General features: G+C 47.9%; 1 protein-coding gene across 2 annotated transcripts in view; it reads left to right on the plus strand.

Moving 5' to 3' along the window:
* The window catches only part of med13a (mediator complex subunit 13a), a 129,986-nt gene that overhangs the window by 81,593 nt on the left and 30,396 nt on the right, over positions 1 to 17,997 (plus strand). For both annotated transcript variants that reach the window (XM_046303695.1, XM_046303696.1), the window contains exons 5-12: positions 2,059 to 2,274; positions 2,418 to 2,612; positions 2,875 to 3,037; positions 4,222 to 4,332; positions 7,971 to 8,735; positions 10,463 to 10,682; positions 16,325 to 16,355; positions 16,839 to 16,960. In XM_046303695.1, the coding sequence (XP_046159651.1) occupies positions 2,059 to 2,274; positions 2,418 to 2,612; positions 2,875 to 3,037; positions 4,222 to 4,332; positions 7,971 to 8,735; positions 10,463 to 10,682; positions 16,325 to 16,355; positions 16,839 to 16,960 (1,823 nt within the window). The remainder of the gene's footprint in view (positions 1 to 2,058; positions 2,275 to 2,417; positions 2,613 to 2,874; positions 3,038 to 4,221; positions 4,333 to 7,970; positions 8,736 to 10,462; positions 10,683 to 16,324; positions 16,356 to 16,838; positions 16,961 to 17,997) is intronic.

Raw genomic sequence — 17,997 nt, forward strand, 5'->3', positions numbered from 1 at the left:
TTTCTGCTGAAGTAGTTGTTGGATGTTAGAATGAATGAAGTCCTGGAGTCCTGGCTGTATTGTGTGATCTGGAGTGGACCCCATAGAACATCAGAGGTGTGTATGAGTCAGTTAGTCAGTCAGTCTGTCTGTTTCCTGTTGTATTCTCTGAGGAAACTGTATGTTCACTCAATTGTCTGGTGAGGTCACCATCCACTTGCTACTTACTATGTCCCCTCCACCCAATCTCAGTGTGGTGGGAAATGAATATAGATTGACCAGCCTTCTTATAAGGTCCTGACCTTGAGTGCCTTGTGTTTAGCTGGCCAGCACCCTGTGTTCTAGATGTTCTCTTTCTCTAATACGCTGTGTTCCCTGTGAGATTGCCTTCTCTTCCCCTCCTCCCTCACGCCCACCAGACAGCCCCTGTTATGTGGCGAAGGAGGAGAGATGACTGTCTGTCTGTCTGTCTGTCTGTCTGTCTGTCTGTCTGTCTGTCTGTCTGTCTGTCTGTCTGTCTGTCTGTCTGTCTGTCTGTCTGTCTGTCTGTCTGTCTGTCTGAGCGGTCTGTCTGTCTGAGCGGTCTGTCTGTCTGTCTGTCTGTCTGTCTGTCTGTCTGTCTGTCTGTCTGTCTGTCTGTCTGTCTGTCTGTCTGTCTGTCTGTCTGTCTGTCTGTCTGTCTGTCTGTCTGTCTGTCTGTCTGTCTGTCTGTCCATCTGTCTGTCCATTTCTCTCTCCATTTCTCTTTCTCTCTCCATTTCTCTTTCTCCCGCCATTTCTCTTTCTCTCTCCATTTCTCTTTCTCTCTCCATTTCTCTTTCTCCCATTCTCCCTCTCTTCTGGAAACTCCATACTGTCCAGCCAGTGAGCCACTATGCCAGATCAATACTCACAGGGACAGGGCCAAACATTACAACAGCGATTCTCAAGTGATGGGTTGCGGGTGTCTGAGTAAAACAATGATAATACTCCAGTCTGAACTTAAACTTCTAAACAACTACAACCAAGTAGAAAGTAGTAAAAATAATGAAATAATTGAATCTCTGAACTATTTTTCTTCAATCCCCGTATTTCAATATAGAGCTTTTAGCCAGTGCTTTTAGAGCTTATTAACATTCTTCATCAAGAATATGGTCGAAATTGAATTATTTTTTTATTATTTCCATAGCTGCTTCAGTTAATATCAATATAGCATTAAAAATTGTTTTTAAAATGGCATTTTGGCTTCTTTTTTCCCCACATTGCGAATATTGGGTGGCGACTGAAAACGTGCTTTAATTTGGGACAAAACTAGTTGACAACTACTGCACTACAGTAATGAGCACAACTGGAAGTAATGGTCCCCAAACATTCTCCATTTATGCTTCCTTCTCTGTTAATTATTAACCTAAGCTGTGAGGGGGTTGTCCACTCTTTGGTGTCTAGCCCGGATTACTGAAAAAGTACTTTGTGACAACTGCTACTGCAAAAAGGCTTTATTTACATGTGATTGATTGATACCTGGAGCGGCAGGTAACCTAGTGGTTAGAGCGTTGGATTAGTAACCGGAAGGTTGTAAGATCAAATCCCCGAGCTGACAAGGTAAAATTCTGTCATTCTGCCCCTGAACAAGGCTGTCATTGAAAATAAGAATTTGTTCTTAACTGACTTGCCTAGTTAAATAAAATAAAGTGTAGGTGTCTGGTCAGAATGCTGTCGGCTCTATCATTCTCTACCTCATTGTCTGTGTGTGTTGTGAATCAGTACTTTATACAGCCCTGTGCTGCTGTATGTCTCTGGAAGTGCTTGGCCAGTTGTGCGCTGGTGGGAGAGAGAGAATTGTGTTGGGGAAAGGTCACATTATTAACACTGGATGGGTTGGGATGGAGGGGTGGAGGGGTGGAAGGATGCAGGGATGGAGGGGTGGAGGGATGGAAGGAAAATGGATGAAAGGATGCGGGGGGTAATAAATCAGAGAGTGGTTGTAATGGTGGGGGATGTATGCAGTAGGATGGGGGGGATTTATTCTGATGTAACACAGCAATCTGAAGTGAGACTGACTGTGTGTGTGTCTCTCTCTCTTTCTCTCCCTCCCTCCAGTCATCCTGAGTCCGTTTGGTCTGAACGGGACTCTGACGGGTCAGTCGTTCAAGCTGTCAGACCTTCCCACCCAGAAACTGATTGAGGAGTGGAACCAGTTCTATCCCATCAGCCCCAGCTCCAAAGACAAGGACAAGCAGGGCTCGCCATCGGAGGACAAGATGGAGGACATGGACTGGGAGGACGACTCCCTGGCCGCTGTGGAGGTCCTTGTCGGTAAGACGCACTGAACAGTCTCCCCTAAAAGTCTGCTATAAGGCAGGGAAGAACGGATGGAGCTTCAATCACATACAAAAAATGTATTCAGATGTGATGATCCGGGTAGCTAACCGGGAGTGTATGTCTGTCTCTCGGTCCAGGTGGTGTGAGGATGGTGTACCCAGCTTGCTTGGTGCTGGTGCCCCAGTCTGACATCCCAGCTGTGGCCCCCCAGGGTTCCTCCCACTGCACCACCGTCTACACGGGTGGACTCCAAGTGCCTGCATCCCAACGAGACCCCGCCATATCATCGGTCACCCTCACGCCCCCCACATCACCCGAGGAGGCCCAGACAGGTACAATAAGCAAGCATTTACAAACCTATGGATGTTTATTTAAACAACAGTCTGTATAGTATAGATTATGTAAATAAGATTTACCATATCAATTAGACAATATTAAAATGTGTCTGGAGAGTTGGTGTGACACTTGTATGTTCCCCTTATATAGTGTGTACTGGACAAGAGGGGTCTCAAAGCTGGTTATTGTAGGACAATATATATTGTCACTTGTGTGTGGTGAGACGATTCAGAACCTCTCCCTTCCCACCTCCTCAAGTGGACGCCCAGTCAGCTCAGAAGTGGGTGAAGATGTCGTCGGCTGTGGATGGCTTCAGTGTGGACAGCACCAGTCATCACGAGGGGAAGATCCCTCGCAGGCTAGCCAGCCAGGTGGTGGAAAGGGTCTGGCAGGAGTGCAATATCAACAGAGCTCAGAACAAGTACGTCTGTCTCATACACACTCTCTCAACAAAGTCCTAGAACAAGTACAATTGCTACCGAAAAAGAGCGCACGTAAACACGTTCTCACACACACCGTCAACGAGCACAGGCTCACACACAGCTGACAGGAAAGCTATATCTACACCTCACGCACATGCATTCACACACATACACGTTTACCCTATCATAGACACACTCAACAGAGCCTAGAGCAGTGATCATCAACTAGATTCAGCCGCGGGCCGATTTTTTTCTTGAGCGGATGATCAGGTGGCCAAAAACATAATTACAAATCATTTGTAGACTGCAAATTGACCTCAAGAAGTCCAAACATATATAATATTCGACTAAAACATACTAAAACAAACCTTGCTTACAATTGACTACGATCAAATATACCTCCCTATTATGCGGGGGAATACGTTGGAACAGATTTATAAAATGAAGATCACTTGGAGCTGATTTGCTGGTGTTTTTACAGTCTTTTATGTCCAAAATAAAAATATTAAATATAATGATTCTTTTTTTGCTCAGAAACTGTGGGGTAAATTGGACCTGTGGGCCATCAGTTAAGGAATCCTGTGTGAAGGAAAATGTTATGTTTGTGCTTTTCTAATAACCAATTTGACTGAGTTCATGCAAGTGACTGATTGATCGTGCCTGGGAGGAAATCTCACTATCAGTATAAGCAATTTGGCAGTATGACCAGAACATTGTTTTGAGAACCGAAAGGGGTGTCTCAATTTCAAGGTCTCAGCTTGGAGAGAAGAATCCTTGTGAGGTGTTGGTCACATGCATGAACCAAACGTTAACGATGAATTAATTATGAATAATGAATAAGCTAAATCATCCAAGTATAACTTGTCTGTGTACGCAGTATATACGAACTAACGGGACTGCCCCGGCAGAGCTCCCGATCGACGTGTATTATGGTGCATTAAGTTGGTTGGATCCTCTCCAGCTTCCTGATAATAAAGAATGATTCATTTAATATTGACTTCAGGTGTCCCTGGTGGTAATTTCCAGGACACCTGGCCTAGAGAATATATACAGTATCTACCTCAACGCGTATACACTCAACATTTACCAAATAGGTCTGTCCAATAACAGGCACACACCACTGACAGGAAATAGTTAATAAACCCTTAATGTTGACACTTGTGTGCTGTGTGTGTTTCTCCAGGCGTAAGTTCTCAGTGACAGCCAATGGGACCTGTGAGGAGGAGCTGATGGAGAAAGTAGGAACCTGGGACTTTGTAGAGTCAGCACAGAGGTCACACTGCAACTGCTCCAGGTGAACAATGCAGTTTGTTTGTTTGCATCTCTGGTTTGGGACCTGCGCCCTAAGCCTTCTGTAATAGGATATACTTTTAGTTTACAACTTTGCCTTTTTAAGGGAAGTTGACTCATTTTCATTGGAATCTTACTCAACAAAACAGTGTTCAACACTTCAGTCTAAAATGTGAGATGCATTTTAATGTCAATATGTACAGTACCAGTCTCAAATTTGGACACACCTACTCATTCCAGGGTTTTTCTTTATTTGTACTATTTTCTACATTGTAGAATAATAGTGAAGACATCAAACTATGAAATAATATGGAATCTATGAAAATATGTGTAACACTTTTTTGTTACTACATGATTCCACATGTGTTAGTTCATAGTTGTGATGTCTTCACTATTATTCTACAATGTATAAAATAGTGAAAATAAAGAAAAACCCTTGAGTGAGTAGCTATGTCCAAACTTTTGATTAGTACTATGTGAAATTCATCACTATTCCTCTGTTAAGTAACAACCCTGCCAGGGTTCAAGTGGCTGCTTGTATTTTATTTTGGTGGCTCAGACAGTGCATTCTCTTGGTGGGGCTAACGCCGTTGTTCTTCACCAGAGACAGTGCCCCCCCTCCAAATGGCATCCTATTCCCTACATGGTACACTACTTTCAACAGAGCCATGGTCCCTAGTCAAAAGTAGTGCACTATGTAGGGAATAGGGTGTCATTTGGGACACAGTTGCAGACACCCAGGGGCCAGTCTGACCTCTAGAAGGCCTGTTTAGGGAGATGTCTGCTCTAAAAAGGGAGAGAGTGTCTGTAGAGCCTAATGTTGACAAATTATCTGCTGCGTCTAGTTAATGTGTGGATGCGAGGTTGACTGTGGCCAGGCTGTTTCTGTTGGGGTTGGGGTTGGAACTCAGACAGTCTGACATTATCACAGCCCTGTGCCTGTGTGTGTGCGGGCATGTGTTCTCTCTGACGGGAAAGGCTGCAGTCAGCATGTTCCACTGCTGTCTCCTGGCACAGACGTGCACATACACAGCCGCAAAAGCACACGTCACGCTGCAGCTCGCACAGAAATAGATGCTTGACACTCTGCACTTTTATGCTGTCTCTCTGGGCGTTTGCTTTGTGTGTTTCTGCTTTAGGAGCACTTTCACAATAGATTGGGGGAGCGCCTTGCTCCGCACTGGTGGTGTTAGGGCAGGCAGGCTGTGTACAGGAGGTGAGGACAGAGCTGGGGGATGTCTGTTATTACTGGTGGTGTTAGGGCAGGCAGGCTGTGTACAGGAGGTGAGGACAGAGCAGGGGGAAGTCTGTTATTACTGGTGGTGTTAGGGCAGGCAGGCTGTGTACAGGAGGTGAGGACAGCGCTGGGGGAAGTCTGTTATTACTGGTGGTGTTAGGGCAGGCAGACTGTGTACAGGAGGTGAGGACAGAGCTGGGGGATGTCTGTTATTACTGGTGGTGTTAGGGCAGGCAGACTGTGTACAGGAGGTGAGGACAGAGCTGGGGGATGTCTGTTATTACTGGTGGTGTTAGGGCAGGCAGACTGTGTACAGGAGGTGATGACAGAGCTGGGGGATGTCTGTTATTACTGGTGGTGTTAGGGCAGGCAGACTGTGTACAGGAGGTGAGGACAGAGCTGGGAGATGTCTGTTATTACTGGTGGTGTTAGGGCAGGCAGACTGTGTATAGGAGGTGAGGACAGAGCTGGGAGAAGTCTGTTATTACTGGTGGTGTTAGGGCAGGCAGACTGTGTACAGGAGGTGAGGACAGAGCTGGGAGATGTCTGTTATTACTGGTGGTGTTAGGGCAGGCAGACTGTGTACAGGAGGTGAGGACAGAGCTGGGAGAAGTCTGTTATTACTGGTGGTGTTAGGGCAGGCAGACTGTGTACAGGAGGTGAGGATAGAGCTGGGGGATGTCTGTTATTACTGGTGGTGTTAGGGCAGGCAGACTGTGTACAGGAGGTGAGGACAGAGCTGGGAGAAGTCTGTTATTACTGGTGGTGTTAGGGCAGGCAGACTGTGTACAGGAGGTGAGGACAGAGCTGGGAGAAGTCTGTTATTACTGGTGGTGTTAGGGCAGGCAGACTGTGTACAGGAGGTGAGGATAGAGCTGGGGGATGTCTGTTATTACTGGTGGTGTTAGGGCAGGCAGACTGTGTACAGGAGGTGAGGACAGAGCTGGGAGAAGTCTGTTATTTGGTTGGAGGGAACCCATCATATGAAAAGGGATTCACAATGGTGTGTGTTTGTGTAAAGTCTGTTTTAACATGAGAGGTACTATTGAGGACTCAACTGGGTGGGACTTCCTATGGGTTAAGGAAAAATCACAAAATCCAGGTCATCAGGAGGGATCAGACAATTAATTATACTCATGTGCAAACATTCCATAACTGCAGATGGCAGGGAATTGCCAACCTTATCTTCATACCTGTTCAAACAACACACTCCCGGTGGCAGTATGCACCCCTTCAGTTTGTTTACCAACTCATAGAAGTAGTAGAAGAAGAACATTGACTACTTCAAAATGGAGGTAGCCTCAATGGCGCTGCCCATGCTCGCAAAGACGCCATAATGAGACAGATACAAAGATGAGTCATCTATGTAAGTCTATGGTGTTTAACCACTCCATGTGTTGTTTTTGCTGCGACTTGTCCACTTTTTGCCTGCCGACAGTTAAGCAGTTCCATTCTTATCCTTCCAGGTAGTGGGAAGGACAATAGATCTCTCCCTCCCACCATAAAAGAGGGAGAGCTTAGCTTAGCCGTCAACATGCTGGCTGCTTCACGACAACAAGAGCTGCCTGCAGTTACCATGCTGACATACCAACGGCCAAATAACAACACCCATCCCCAGCTGCCCTGACCCTGAGTAGACCCCAAGCACCCCTCCCCCACATCCACTTGTCAGTATCAGAGTCTGGCTTTGGACTTGTTGCTCCTCGGTCCCCTTACAGTGAAATGAGAGGTGACCAACACTGGTTCTAACTTAGTGGCTGGCTCTCCCCTGGCCTAGCCTGGGGAAAGTGTGTGTGTGTGTGTGTGTGTGTGTGTGTGTGTGTGTGTGTGTGTGTGTGTGTGTGTGTGTGTGTGTGTGTGTGTGTGTGTGTGTGTGTGTGTGTGTGTGTGTGTGTGTGTGTGTGTGTGTGTGTGTGTGCGCGCGTGCGCGTGTGTCGTAGGGGCCGTGAGGGCCACCACAACACGTTCCAGTCCATTTAAACCCAACAAGAAGCAGGCCTCCCTACCACCTGGGTCATGTTCAGAAGGGTTTCACTTTGTTTTCTCCCCAATGAACTCAGCGATGTGGGAATGCTCTATTCTAGATGGTTTTGGTTAGGGAATAATAGAGTGCAGAATAATAACATCAGTTTAAGATGTTTGTAAGAGTAGCATCAGCATGACATGAGATGTTTATTAGATTTGAGAGGGACTCATTTGTTCACTTAATTGATTCCGTGCTTTTCAATTGCTACTCCCACAGATTCAGCTTTATTCAATTTGTTGTTGGTTATTGATTGCGCTAGATTAGTGTTGCTGCTCAACGCTAGTTATTGAGCTAATGAATGTTCACGAATACTAACAAATTATATTATTGTTAGTTTATTTATGTCTTGCATGCTTCCTCTTCCTCTGTGTCCTCCCAGGCATAAGTCTCTGAAGCAGCGAGGTGGCAGCATCCCCGGCCAGCCCCAGTCAGCAGGCCAGCCCACCCACACCCAGCCACCCACAAAGCACAAGGCTGGGGGTGACAAGCCCGAGAAGGGCGACAAGCAGACCAAGAGGCCGCAGACGCCCTTCCACCACCGCAGCACCGCCTGCGACGATGTTACCAAGGAGACGGAGGTGGCGGCGGGCCAGCGGCTAGCCATGAGGTCCCAGCAAGCGGGGGGTGGTTTCTCCAGCCTCCGCCCCTCTGACAGTGTCACCAAGCCCCCCCAGCTGCATGGCGGAGGGGTGGGTAGCGGCGGCTCTTCCTCAGAGATGACTGGTTCCCCCCAGCCCCCTCCCCTCAGCCCCCACCCCTGTGAGCGCGACCGAGGAGAGGAGACAGGAAACGGTTCTATGAAGAACCCCTCAACGCCCCACAGTCAACACTTCTACCAGCCGCCCCCAGAGCCCTGCCTGGTGGGGCAGAAGGGTGGCGAGGGGGAACCCCGGAGGCTAGATGGCCTGTCCCTGCACTTTCACCACCCCCACACGTCCTACCCCTCAGAGCCCCTGGAGCCCACCATGTATGTAGGCTCTGCTGTAAACCTGGAGGAGGACGGCTCCCCTGCGCCATGGAGGTTCTTCAACCTATCCAGGAGGAAAGAAGCCGAGATACCCACACCAACACTGCCTGGGGACAAGCTGAGGGACAGGGAGAGAGACGAGGCCTCGGGAGGACAAGAGGTGGTTTCTGTCACAGAGTGAGTGTATCCCCCCATTCTTTCATCATTCATCCTTATCTCCCCATTGAACAGCTACTATTGCCCATAGAAGGTGCTAGATGCCCCTGACTGGTCAGGCATCCAACCCCGACTCCCACTACCCATCCACTACCCAATCATCCCTTCTGGTACACAGACAGACAGGCCCCTTTTTAAGGACTTCCAACATTCTACAAAAAAAGTATTTTGAAAGAGCACAACCAGGCCCCCTCCCTTCCCCCTCGCCGCTCGTGCCTCAGAAATGTCTGAATGTTTGGTGGCGCTCAGCCCATACGGCACGTTACTCTTTTGCTATGTGCCCTTTTGACATCATACATCACTAATGTGCATGGCCAGCACTGCAGCAGCACAGACTGGAGAGAGCTTCTTGAACCCCCTTTTGACATCATACATCACTAATGTGCATGGCCAGCACTGCAGCAGCACAGACTGGAGAGAGCTTCTTGAACCCCCTTTTGACATCATACATCACTAATGTGCATGGCCAGCACTGCAGCAGCACAGACTGGAGAGAGCTTCTTGAACCCCCTTTTGACATCATACATCACTAATGTGCATGGCCAGCACTGCAGCAGCACAGACTGGAGAGAGCTTCTTGAACCCCCTTTTGACATCATACATCACTAATGTGCATGGCCAGCACTGCAGCAGCACAGACTGGAGAGAGCTTCTTAAACCCCCTTTTGACATCATACATCACTAATGTGCATGGCCAGCACTGCAGCAGCACAGACTGGAGAGAGCTTCTTAAACCCCCTTTTGACATCATACATCACTAATGTGCATGGCCAGCACTGCAGCAGCACAGACTGGAGAGAGCTTCTTGAACCCCCTCAACACACACACAGGGCCCCTCTATTACAACTCCCCCTTCATCCTTCCTCGCCACCCTGAACATGTGAAGGACATCCTTGAAGCCTTGATGTCAGAGCAGAGGTGTCGCTTCAGAGAGAGAGAGGGAGAGAGAGAGGTGGACTCGAGGGAGCAGAGCGAGAGAGAAAGAAGTGGACTCGAGGGAGCAGAGCGAAAGTAATGGAAGGGAGAGGGATGGAAGAGAGAGGGATGGAGAGAGAGAGAGAGGGTGAGCTGGACTAAGGGATAGAGGGAGGATGGGCCGGAGAGCAAGCAGGTAGGGTCAAGCAGTGGTGGTCTTGGGAAGTGTCTGAGGGGTTATGCATTTCAGGGATGGCTGCTGGACAGTGCTGTGAACAGGGCTAAGGACAGCAGGGCTAATCTGGTGAGGAGAAAGGGAGGGAAGGGATGAAGGGAGAGAGTGCGGGAGTAATCCTGGCGGCAGGGACATAGCTTTGAATGGATGCTAATCTCTGGCTTGGGCCACTGCGCACTGTCACCTCACATCACAGCCGAGCCGGAGAGAGGGAGGAGGGAGCGAGAGAGGACCTACATGAGCTGGCTCACTCCCCCATGAGCTGGCTCACTCCCCCATGAGCTGGCTCACTCCCCATTGGTCACCCCCCCCCCCCTCCCCGGCAGAGCTCACTGTCTGGTAACATCTGAACAACCACAACATAAACAACCAACGAGAACACAGACACATGAAACACAATGATTCACAGATTATATTGAAGAAGAGACATGATTTGCTTTACCTCCCCACATGAATGTTGATGGATTAGTATTGTTAGACTGCACTCTGTGGCCTTGCCTGATCTAATAAATCTCCCCCTGTTCCCATCCACACCCAGACTGATGGCCACTTCCAAGCGGCCTCTGAAGGTGTCCGAGGAGCGCGTGCAGATGTACCTCCAGCGGAGGAACCAGTACCTGGCCGCCGCCATTACCGACGACAATGACCACGAGCCTGAGGTGGATCCGTACGCCTTCGAGGACGGGGACGTCAAGTTTTCCTTCTCTGACAAGAAGGACAAGATGGGCGGCGAGCGCCAGCCCGGGAAGAAACACAAGGTAGGGCTAAAGTTACAACTTCATCAACTGGGACTGAGTCAAATCCTTTCCTCCTTTCCTCCCATCGCTGTTGATGCTGCTGCCAACATGCCACTGTTTGTGACCGCCTTTAGTCTCAGGCAGCAGGAAGGGTTCGGTTAAGGGTCACAAGATAAGCGATCCTGCACTGTAAATGTCTCGCTAGCTGGACTCCGCTTTTCCCCACCCAAATCTTCTGCACAGGAAGCCAGCTCCAACTCACATTATCCCAGCAGAGGGATGCCAAAATAGTTTGATGCCTCTCTAATTTCCTCTCTTGTTTAGTTTAGTTTGTGTCTTCTCTATCTGCCCCGTCTCTCACTCTGATTCTCCTATCCTGCCATGTGGACTCAGGATGTTTTCTTAATATTGTCTCTCTCTGTTTTCAAACCTAGACCACCTGTTAGCTGTGGAAACGCCCCCAGCACTAGAGGGAGAGCAGGGGGGGAGTGTGTGGGTGTGGGAATGGGAGAGGGAGCCTCCCTTTCCTGCCTGTCACCCTGTCTGTGAGGCATGGAGGAGGGGGAGGGAGGCACTGTGCTGGCCTAGGCTTAAACAGGCCAAATCAACCTGGCGTACTGAAGAGTGCACGTTTAAAATATATTTTTTTGTATTTTGTTTTATTTCACAAGGGCTGCTGCTAAGCTTTTTTTTCTACCTCAAGTTTGTGTGTGTGTGTGTGTGTGTGTGTGTGTGTGTGTGTGTGTGTGTGTGTGTGTGTGTGTGTGTGTGTGTGTGTGTGTGTGTGTGTGTGTGTGTGTGTGTGTGTGTGTGTGTGTGTGTGTGTGTGGTACTGTACTGTGTGTGTGGTACTGTACTGTGTGTGTGGTACTGTACTGTGTGTGTAGTACTGTACTGTGTGTGTGGTACTGTACTGTGTGTGTGGTACTGTACTGTGTGTGTGGTACTGTACTATGTGTGTGTGGTACTGTACTGTGTGTGTGGTACTGCACTGTGTGTGTGGTACTGTACTGTGTGTGGTACTGTACTGTGTGTGTGTGTGTGGTACTGTACTGTGTGTGTGTGTGTGTGGTATTGTACTGTGTGTGTGGTACTGTACTGTGTGTGTGTGTGTGTGTGGTACTGTACTGTGTGTGTGGTACTGTACTGTGTGTGTGTACTTTGTGTGTGTGATACTGTACTGTGTGTGTGGTACTGTACTGTGTGTGTGTGTGTGTGTGGTACTGTACTGTGTGTGTGGTACTGCACTGTGTGTGTGGTACTGTACTGTGTGTGGTACTGTACTGTGTGTGTGTGTGGTACTGCACTGTGTGTGTGTGTGTGTGTGTGTGTGTGTGTGTGTGTGTGTGTGTGTGTGTGTGTGTGTGTGTGTGTGTGTGTGTGTGTGTGTGTGTGTGTGTGTGTGTGTGTGTGTGTGTGGTACTGTACTTTGTGTGTGGTACTGTATTGTGTGTGTGTGTGTGGTACTGTACTGTGTGTGTGGTACTGTACTGTGTGTGTGTGTGGTACTGTACTGTGTGTGTGTGTGTGTGTGTGTGTGTGTGGTATTGTACTGTGTGTGTGGTACTGTACTGTGTGTGTGTGTGTGGTACTGTACTGTGTGTGTGTGTGTGTGGTACTGTACTTTGTGTGTGGTACTGTACTGTGTGTGTGTACTTTGTGTGTGTGATACTGTACTGTGTGTGTGGTACTGTACTGTGTGTGTGTGTGTGTGTGGTACTGTGTGTGTGTGGTACTGTACTGTGTGTGTGGTACTGTACTGTGTGTGTGGTACTGTACTGTGTGTGTGTGGTACTGTACTGTGTGTGTGGTACTGCACTGTGTGTGTGGTACTGTGTGTGGTACTGTACTGTGTGTGTGTGGTACTGTACTGTGTGTGTGGTACTGTACTGTGTGTGTGTGTGGTACTGTACTGTGTGTGTGGTACTGTACTGTGTGTGTGTGTGGTACTGTACTGTGTGTGTGGTACTGTACTGTGTGTGTGGTACTGTACTGTGTGTGTGTGTGGTACTGTACTGTGTGTGTGGTACTGTACTGTACTGTGTGTGTGGTACTGTACTGTACTGTGTATGTGGTACTGTACGGTGTGTGTGGTACTGTACTGTCTGTGTGGTACTGTACTGTGTGTGTGGTACTGCATTGTGTGTGTGTGTGGTACTGTACTGTGTGTGTGGTACTGTACTGTCTGTGTGGTACTGTACTGTGTGTGTACTGTTACTGCTGCGCTGCTTCTGATACAGGAGGTCCCCCAGTGGCCACTATATGCAGTGGAGCCCTTCCACAATCTGCTGAGCACTTGGACTGTGTGGGTGTGTGTGTGTGTTAGCTCAGCTACATCTTTCCCTCTTAGTCCTGCTTTACTCTGCATTGATGACGCTGCAAAGCGACGGCCTATGTTTTGGGCACTTTTATGTGTGTTCATGAGTGGGTGCGTGCCAAAGACTCTCTTGGCATTGCCAAATTGGCAAATGTCCCATCCAGCTGAGTTGTGTGTGTGCAGGAGGTTGGCATGCTGTCAAAGCTCCAAACGTGTTCCAGTTGAACCACTAGAAACAATGTTCCCTCAATTTTTTTCCTGCGTGACGCAAACTTGAACATTGGGGAAATGATGTTCAATTTCCGGTATGTGTTTACTGGGAACACTGAGGCTGTACCCGCTTTAAGTTACAGTTTTAACAGGGGCCAAGTAGGCTAGAGTGGCTATTGTATCATAATGTTGGCCTACCACAGTGGTCTACCATAAATAAACAATTGAGAAAATGCATCACATAACATTTTATATGAAAATGGTGGTTCTTTCATTCAGCCTACAGTAGCAGCCAAGTACATTCCATCAGCATTTTGAAATGACATGCAGGGCTTGACATTCATCTGTTTATCCACTTATCCTTCAGACAAGGAGATGACTGAAAATGTTGTGTTGTTTGATGCAAGAAACCACTTTACAAAATAAAATGTATTATTAATCAGACAAATTATGCTACTCTTTGCCTATTGGCTACTTAGCTCATTCAAGCCTGTTTCAAAATATAACACTGCCCCTTTAAGACACAAAAAAGCTATTTACCTGACTTGCTTTTCAAAGATGGCTAGAAATGCAAATGTTTTGTGCTCTTGTAGGAAGCAACCACTCCTACATTGCTGACTACAAATGATCTATAACTGGGCTAATAACTGACTAACTAGCAAAGAATATGAACAACATGTGCACACATGTTTTGATTTCAAAACAAGCGCATAATAATCACGACCGCTCATGCTGTAAAACAGTCCAGTTCAGAGTGAATGGTGCAAATCCATATATGGCAATGGTCTATTTGCATATAGGCCTACTGCAACTCTGATTGGTTATGGCGCACCGATCTGTGTAGAGTATGGGCCTGAGTCGTGCCTGTCAGTGCAATAGAATCCTAGTCTGATGTGCTCTGCCTACAACACAATCTCTTACATAGTTCTACATACTTAAGTCTTGCATAGTTGGTTTTGTTTCGCTATGTTGCATTGAAAGTGGTTAATATTGCGTTGATTCGATCACAATTCCCAGAGTAAAGGGAAGCGTTGATAGTGTTCACTCTAGAACTGGGGGCGGCAGGTAGCCTAGTGGTTAGAGCGTTGGACTGAAAGGTTGCTACATCGAATCCCAGAGCTGACAAGGTAAAAATCTGTCGTCCTGCCCCTGAACAAGGCAGTTAACCCACTGTTCCTAGGCCGTCATTGTAAATAAGAATTTGTTCTTAACTGACTTGCCTAGTTAAATAAAGGTTAAATAAAAGAAAAAGTAAAACTCTAGAAAGTTGAGTGAAATTAAATCTTGTGCTTCTCTGTGCGGGGTGATATTTCTTCTCTTCTGTGCGGCAGCCCCCGGGGAGCTGCGCGCCAGCGCACACGTGTAGCTTAGAGGGAACATTGACTAGAAACCCCTGCCTATGAAACCAAACAGCACACTCACTTAGCAGTGGAGCTGGGCATATAGTAGCAGCAGAGAAAACAGGAAAGGGAGTCTCTGGTAGAGCTGTACTGTGGGGCACCATATGAACATCACACTGACTGGCTGGTCTAAGGTCTAAACCAGTGGTTCTCAATTGGTTTTGCCTCGGGACTCTTAACTCTGGTTTGAGACCACAAAATCAACAAAATTATCGCTGCTAATAGCTCTATGTTGAAAACACTGTGATTGAAGCGAAATTGTTCAGAGATTAAATTATTTAAAATTGTAAGTTTATTATTACTTCTATACACTTTCTAAATGGTTTAAGTCGTTTCAGACTGGAGCAAAGAATCGCTGGTCTAAACTGTGTGTTGTTCAGTGGCAGCAGGCTCCTCTACTCTGCTTTACAATGAGGTCGCCATGTCACTACAGCATCAACATTCTTTGGATTTACAGACTGAAATGGCTGTGTTTGAGAGGGCAGGATCTTGTGAATAAGTGCCTGACCCCTCAGATGAAATGGCCAGAGATGTGGAGAAAGAGAGAGAGAGGATTCTTTCATGCAAACCGTTTTGGAATAATAAGGACAGTGTGACGCCAGGCCTGCTGCAATACAGAGGGGGGCGGCACAAGCAGCAAACAGAAAACGTATGAGGCCAGCTAGCTCCTTATCAATAACTGGCGCTTGGCTGGAACGCCGGGGACTGTGTTTGTATGGATGCGTTCCAGCCAAGCGCCAGTTATTGATAAGGGGCTAGCTGGCCTCATACGTTTTCTGTTTGCGCCCCCCCCCCCTGTATTGCAGCAGGCCTTCAAAGGAAACAGATTAAAGGTCCTTTACACAGAGAGAGAGAGAGACCCTGGAGTGTAATGAAATCAATGGCTACTGGAACATGCCATTCCTTCAGCCCCAACCCCTTGTGTGTGTGTGACTCTGTATGCCTGCCATGTACACGGAGGCCCCATCATAATCTATGACATTTAGCTGACGCTTTTATCCAAAGTGACATACAGTCAGACATGCATACATTCTCAGAATTGGTGGCCCCAATGGGAATCAAACCCACAATCCTGGCTTTGCATGTGCCACATGCTCTACCAACTGAGCCACAGAGAACCACAAGAACAGCCCTATCCCTGAGAGGTATTGACGTAGTGTAGTGGCGTTAGGGCTCCCTCCCTCCCTGGCCTAGGAGGCCATGGCATTTCTCACATACACTGGTAGCCTTGTCTGGAAATCTCATTAGTACAGTCTGTACAGAGACGTTTGTTCCTTCCCCTCTTCGCTCTATTTTTGTTAAGTCTGCCAAAAATAACCTTTTCTCAACTGAGACTGAGAGAGCAGCAACAGCTCTCATGAGTTGGAGGCACCTGTGTACTTTCTACATTTAGGCAAGAGATTCCCCTCTTGTTATGTGGTTTAGACTGTGTTTATTGTAAACATGTATTTAAAACAGTTTCATATAGACTGTATCTGCTATAGCCGTCTATCCATTATCAATATATTTTGATTGTGTTTGATCAGCTATATCCTATTGGTTTTGTTTCTTTGCATTTGTTTTGTGCACAATATTGATCTCTCTCGTCTGTCTCTCACTCACCCTTTCTCTCTCTCTCTCTCTCTCTCTCTCTCTCTCTCTCTCTCTCTCTTGGTCTGCCTCTCTCTCACTCTTTCTCTCTCTTGGTCTCTGTGTTTCTCGCTCTCCTTCTGTCTTTCTCTCTCCCTGTCTCTCAGGGGGAGGATGGAGCAGCAGGTCTGTTAGATGGTAAGGATCCTCTGTCTGTCTCTGCTGTACTGTGTAGTTCTGTGCTCTGTTAGATGACAGGGATATTACCTGGGTCCACAGCCTACCCGAGTGACAGCAGTAGCAGCCTAAGCCGGCCTTTGATGATGGTGTGAAACCATACTGTAGCTTACCACCTGTCTGTCATTGGGCTTCTCTCAGCAACAGTAAATGCAATCAATCAGTCTGAGCCATCATACTGTGGTGTGTCTGTAGCTCATACCACATATGATTTGTAATGGTAAAGTCTTATCTAGTTTCCTCAGGCATGTAGATGCATTAGTAGACTTAGTTCAGGTGTGTTTTCCTGGGGGGTTATATCGCGTATATATGTGTACTAGTTATTGAATGCAGTCTCAAGAATAAGCCCACATGTAATACTGACAGCCTCTGACGTCAAGGTATATTTGGGAGCTACAGGTGGGTTATCAACCTAATCCCTGTGTGTGTTCCTTCCTCCGCCAGACGCAGAGCGGGCAGCCGCACACGCACGCACTGCCTCCACCAGTCTGATCCATGAGACAGATTTGGCTGTGTCCATCAACGACCTCGACAACCTCTTCAACTCAGACGAGGATGAACTCACGGTCAGTATGGGGCGCGTGTGCGTGTGTGTGTGTGTGAGAAGAGTGTGTGAGAAGAGGATGAACTTGCGGTCAGTATGGGGCGCGTGTGTGTGAGAAGAGGATGAACTTGCGGTCATTGGGGCGCGTGTGTGTGTGTGTGTGAGAAGAGGATGAACTTGCGGTCAGTATGGGGCGCGTGTGCGTGTGTGTGTGTGAGAAGAGGATGAACTTGCGGTCATTGAGGCGTGTGTGTGTGTGTGAGAAGAGGATGAACTTGCGGTCAGTATGGGGGCGTGTGTGTGTGTGAGAAGAGGATGAACTTGCGGTCATTGGGGCGCGTGTGCGTGTGTATGTGAAGAGTGTGTGAGAAGAGGATGAACTTGCGGTCAGTATGGGGCGCGTGTGTGTGAGAAGAGGATGAACTTGCGGTCATTGGGGCGCGTGTGCGTGTGTGTGTGTGTGTGTGAGAAGAGGATGAACTTGCGGTCAGTATGGGGCGCGTGTGCGTGTGTGTGTGTGTGTGTGTGTGTGTGTGTGTGTGTGTGTGTGTGTGTGTGTGTGTGTGTGTGTGTGTGTGTGTGTGTGTGTGTGTGTGTGTGTGTGTGAGAAGAGGATGAACTTGCGGTCATTGGGGCGCGTGTGCGTGTGTGTGTGTGTGAGAAGAGGATGAACTTGCGGTCATTGGGGCGCGTGTGCGTGCGTGTGTGTGTGTGTGTGTGTGTGTGAGAAGAGGATGAACTTGCGGTCATTGGGGTACGTGTGCGTGTGTGTGTGTGTGAGAAGAGGATGAACTTGCGGTCATTGGGGCGCGTGTGCGTGTGTGTGTGTGTGTGTGTGAGTGAGAAGAGGATGAACTTGCGGTTATTGGGGCGCGTGTGCGTGCGTGTGTGTGTGTGTGAGAAGAGGATGAACTTGCGGTCATTGGGGCGCATGTGCGTGTGTGTGTGTGTGTGAGAAGAGGATGAACTTGCGGTCATTGGGGCGCGTGTGTGTGTGTGTGAGAAGAGGATGAACTTGCGGTCAGTATGGGGCGCGTGTGTGTGAGAAGAGGATGAACT

This window comes from Oncorhynchus gorbuscha, linkage group LG16 (genome assembly GCF_021184085.1).
Source record: "Oncorhynchus gorbuscha isolate QuinsamMale2020 ecotype Even-year linkage group LG16, OgorEven_v1.0, whole genome shotgun sequence".
Taxonomy (NCBI): domain Eukaryota; kingdom Metazoa; phylum Chordata; class Actinopteri; order Salmoniformes; family Salmonidae; genus Oncorhynchus; species Oncorhynchus gorbuscha.